Below are 5,085 nucleotides of genomic sequence, written 5' to 3' on the forward strand. Positions count from 1 at the left end.
TCCTATTCCACTTTCCTCTCCAGATCTGAGTTTTATGCGCGTTTTCTAACGCCCCGTGTAAATTGTTTTCACAAAAACATTCAGTTTCAAGCACTTTGGAGCGATTAAATTCCGGCTTCGGAGCTTCTTTTCGCATTTTCGCCACTTGAGGTAAGTTTGCCTTAATATTTGAAAGATTTTCTCGGGAGTTGACTTTTGTTGACTTTTATTTCCCGAGAGTTGACTTTTGTTGACTTTTTCCAATTTTGGCTCATTTTGCTCATTTTGCTCCCTTTCGCAGATTCTTTTGAAAATGGCGGGTAATTCTCCCCACGGCGGAGGTTTTCCAGGTGCCGGAGATGGTTTCGATCCCATGACTCTACCCCCGAGGACCCGACCTTTCATTCCCGGGAGGTACCGTCCGCCAGCACATGTCCTCCCTCGTGCTGTCACTTTACTAGCTTTGACGAGCGAGCACCCGTGGATCTGCTTCTCCGAGAGCCGGAGCATCACCTCTCTCATGAGGCCCGAGAGGTATTTACTTCATTTTCTGTATTTTTCCTAGATTTCGCACCTTTGCCATGCTTGAACACGCAGTTTAGCTTATGACATAGTACTTTGCTTGCATCCTGAACATGTAGTTTCAACACTCAAATTTCTGAACACTCGGCTCATTAATTAATTGCGAACGCACAGCCCACATTAGAACACACGGCTCAAACACTGATTTGTCGAACACACAGCCCGAATTCGAAAGTGAACACACAGCCCACACTTTAAATTTTCTGAACACGCAGCCCAGATAGATAGTGAACACACAGCCCACAATTTAACTGAAAGTTGAACACGCAGCCCAAACTTCAAATCTTCTGAACACGCAGCCCAGATTAATAGTGAACACGCAGCCCACAATTTAACTGAAAGTTGAACACGCAGCCCAAACTTCAAATTTTCTGAACACGCAGCCCAGATAGATAGTGAACACGCAGCCCACAATTTAACTGAAAGTTGAACACGCAGCCCAAACTTCAAATTTTCTGAACACGCAGCCCAGATAGATAGTGAACACGCAGCCCACAATTTAACTGAAAGTTGAACACGCAGCCCAAACTTCAAATTTTCTGAACACGCAGCCCAGATTGATAGTGAACACGCAGCCCACAATTTAACTGAAAGTTGAACACGCAGCCCAAACTTCAAATTTTCTGAACACGCAGCCCAGATGGATAGTGAACACGCAGCCCACAATTTAACTGAAAGTTGAACACGCAGCCCAAACTTCAAATTTTCTGAACACGCAGCCCAGATAGATAGTGAACACGCAGCCCACAATTTAACCGAAAGTTGAACACGCAGCCCAAACTTCAAATTTTCTGAACACGCAGCCCAGATGGATAGTGAACACGCAGCCCACAATTTAACCGAAAGTTGAACACGCAGCCCAAACTTCAAATTTTCTGAACACGCAGCCCAGATAGATAGTGAACACGCAGCCCACAATTTAACCGAAAGTTGAACACGCAGCCCAAACTTCAAATTTTCTGAACACGCAGCCCAGATAGATAGTGAACACGCAGCCCACAATTTAACTGAAAGTTGAACACGCAGCCCAAACTTCAAATTTTCTGAACACGCAGCCCAGATTAATAGTGAACACGCAGCCCACAATTTAACTGAAAGTTGAACACGCAGCCCAAACTTCAAATTTTCTGAACACGCAGCCCAGATTAATAGTGAACACGCAGCCCACAATTTAACTGAAAGTTGAACACGCAGCCCAAACTTCAAATTTTCTGAACACGCAGCCCAGATAGATAGTGAACACGCAGCCCACAATTTAACTGAAAGTTGAACACGCAGCCCAAACTTCAAATTTTCTGAACGCGCAGCCCAAATAGATTTGCATGTAGCTTATTTCACTTTATCGGCATACAGCCCATTTCATCTCATTGGCACACAGCCCACTTCATTTCATTGGCACACAGCCCATTCATTTCATTGGCACACAGCCCATTCATTTCATTATTGACAAATGTATTCATTCTGAATGCAGGTTGGTTCCCGCAGTGTGCGGGGGTATGGTTCCACCATCGCACGGGACTGGTACGCCGAGCTCCCGGAGGCCGTCCGAGATTTGGTAGATTTGGCAGGATTCGGGCCTTTCTGCGTCGGGTTGTCGCGTTGTCCTGCCAGAAGGACACTGATGGCAGCCTTGGTAGAGAGATGGTGGGACACCACCAACTCCTTTCATTTCTCTGCTACCGGGGACATGACCATGACCCCTTTTGACTTCGCTGTATTGACCGGCCTTGACGTTGGAGGTTGGTCCATCCCCTACGATGAGGATATGGGCGAGTGGGAGGCCGCTTGGATGTATTTATTGGGGGCTCACCCACCTGTTGACAGGGTCTCTGGGAGAGTCCGATACACTTGGTTCTCTTCCCATTTTCGGCGGGCGGAGATGGTGCCTGAGACTCCCGAGGAGACAGAGCAGTATGCCCGTGGTTTCCTTATGTTCCTCTTCGGGACTACCCTGTTCGCCGACAGAGGGAACACAGTTGGGCTATACCTGCTGAGCGCTCTGGTTGACCTATCACAGGTCCATCGATATGACTGGGGCGGCGCCGGCCTGGCTACCCTTTACTTTTATATGAGCGCGACCTCCCGCGGGCAGGGTGATTTACTTGGCGGCTACTGGAGAGCCTGGAAGGTACTTTTCTGTCCCCTTGATTTATATTTCTGCTCTTCATTACTTGTACATTGCACACACAGCGCACTTTTACAGTCTGTATTTTGCTCTCAGCATTTCGTACTTACATTCTGCACTGCTTTTCTCAGCTATGGGTCTATGTATACTTCCCATCATTAGCCCCAGAGTTGGAGGTGGCGGGGATTCTCATGACCCCATATTCATTGGTGTTCGAGGGCCCGCACCGGCCGAGACCTCGAGAGACCCTCCTTAACCTGCGACAGTACTTCGACACTGTGCGACATTCAAAGGTACCCCAGAACTTTCAGTTCCTTTCATTTTCATATTTGATTTGCTCTGTATATTCTTGATTTTTGATTGGTTTATGCATTTATCATCCGCAGATCACATGGCAGCCCTGGGTGTCCCTGGGTGATGGTCTCCGACTTCAGTATACCGGAGCGTCAGACATCTCCCAGTATAGGGTCCTGCTTGAAGGGCCGATTGGCAGGGCATGGTTCCTGGGGGAACGCTTTCTGCGCCAGGTATGGGGGTATCTTTCTCAGGATCCTCCCGCCGTACCTCCAGCCAGTATGCGGACTGCTGACAGGCTGTCTTATTCGGAGGTAGTCGGCGCCATGCTGGGCAGTGATGCTTTACTATATGTTGAGGAGGGGGACTACGCCACTTACCGTCACATATATTTGATGCCTCCATTGACGGGAGCTCATATCCCGATGATGAGGCCTGCCGGTATGTCATCCTCGGGCCAGGCTCGGGCTCGGGCTGCAGACGCCCCTTCTACTAGCAGGGCTGGTACATCTAGAGGTGGGAGTAGACCGGTTCCTCCGGTTCCGTCGACTCATCCTCATCCCGGATGGCCAGATATGCCGACTGAGTTGATGGCGTGGCAGTATGGGGCTATCTCTCCGACTCCGATCCCGCTAGAGCCTCCGATGCCCAGTGATCGATACGCCATTGATCCGGACTCACCGCCGGTATGCTCTACTTTTTTCATTCATCATTCAGATGTTTAGACACTCTTCTGTTCACTGATGATTATGAGCTCATTTTTGCAGCCATCGCGAGGGTACATGGAGGAGGTGGTTGGACTGGTGGCCACACTCGAGGGCATGGTCCTGCGTAGGGAGGCACAGTTGTCTGTCGCGGGCATTCAGGTACCCTTCAGTTTTCTGGCATTTATCATACTTCTGATGACATGCTGATTTCTACTGCATCGATAGACCACTTGTGTAGAGCACATCTGACACACACCCTACTTGTACACTGTATTTACATGCACCCACTTCATGTAGCCTTTGCTTGTATCTGCATCTGATGTATATATTTGGACTGATGTATTTGAATTGAACTCTTTGTTTTCAGATGCCTTCATGGTCCGGTCAGCCGCAGACCAGGCCACCTGGGCCTCCTTGGGGAGCTGGGCCATCTGGGCCTTTTCAGGGGGCGGGGCCATCTCGGCCTTCCCGAGGAGCCGGGCCATCTAGGCCTTTTCGAGGAGCTCGAGGAGGGCCTGTCCGCAGACGCAGGGCTCACGTTGTAGAGGTGGAGCCTGATGAGGAGGAGGAGGATGCTGAGGAGGAGAAGGAGGCTACCGACCGTCAGTCAGAGACATCTGCTGAGGAGGGGGGCTCCGGTTTTGGCTCGGGGAATAGAGGCGAGGCTGAGGGGGATCCCGAGGATGACAGCTCCGACTCAGATGATGATGATGGTGCGGAGATTGTCCCGCAGAAGAGGATGAGGAGTGCTTCTCGTTCCCGCTCCCGAGGACTTTGATGCTGCTATTTCCTGCTTTATTTTTCTTTTGCTAGTAGTTTGTAGCACTTTGCACATTGTTAGGCAGTTTTATTTTTTTGTAAAACTTGTACCTTTGTTGTAAAGCATGATGAAATGAAATAGCTTTTGAAAAAGGTGTTTGTATTTTAAACTTTTAGCATCGTATCGCATCAATTTATTTTGCACAAAAATGGAATTGAATGGAAATGCGCGTTGTGTAATCACCAAGTCAGGTAGTGAACCGACGCAACAAACTAAGCAACTCAACTTACTAAGATATAACAGAACCTTAGGAAGTTTACAACTCGATAAGCAAAATGCAACAACGCAAATAAACAAGACTTAAACAAAGATTGCTTAAACAGAGAGCAATGACTCAAAAACACAAAACACGTCCGCTCGATAAACAACTCGATAAGCAAAACAACAACTCGATAAACAAAACTCAATAACAACAAAGTGTACTTCTGACGATCTGGGCATCGGAACGCATCCGAAACGGAGGGAAACAAAGGCCTTTGACTTTCCCGTTGCATGGAAATGCTTGGAACTTTCCCTCGAAGAGTAAAACAGGGCCAAGGGGATACACTGGAGCATTGCTGGCCATCCCTGGGAGCCGG

At 48.6% G+C, this 5,085-nt stretch overlaps 1 protein-coding gene across 1 annotated transcript; it reads left to right on the top strand.

Annotated features, from left to right (window-relative positions):
• The first annotated feature begins 3,288 nt into the window (after positions 1–3,288).
• LOC145814508 (uncharacterized) lies at positions 3,289–4,616 on the top strand. Its single transcript, XM_082911337.1, has 3 exons — positions 3,289–3,666; positions 3,748–3,846; positions 4,055–4,616. Exons 1-3 carry the CDS (start codon positions 3,307–3,309, stop codon positions 4,463–4,465), a joined length of 870 nt encoding a protein of 289 aa, XP_082767463.1. The 5' UTR covers positions 3,289–3,306; the 3' UTR covers positions 4,466–4,616.
• The last annotated feature ends 469 nt before the right edge of the window (positions 4,617–5,085 follow it).

This window comes from Camellia sinensis, unplaced genomic scaffold, assembly GCF_055761805.1.
Source record: "Camellia sinensis isolate YWXY unplaced genomic scaffold, ASM5576180v1 Unanchor11, whole genome shotgun sequence".
NCBI lineage: Eukaryota > Viridiplantae > Streptophyta > Magnoliopsida > Ericales > Theaceae > Camellia > Camellia sinensis.

Excerpts from the sequence above, each read along its gene's own strand:
- LOC145814508 (XM_082911337.1), top strand. The coding sequence starts at position 3,307 with ATGCTGGGCAGTGATGCTTTACTATATGTTGAGGAGGGGGACTACGCC. Across the intron at positions 3,667-3,747 it reads TTGATCCGGACTCACCGCCG|CCATCGCGAGGGTACATGGA; the intron begins GTATGCTCTACT and ends TCATTTTTGCAG. Across the intron at positions 3,847-4,054 it reads TGTCTGTCGCGGGCATTCAG|ATGCCTTCATGGTCCGGTCA; the intron begins GTACCCTTCAGT and ends CTTTGTTTTCAG.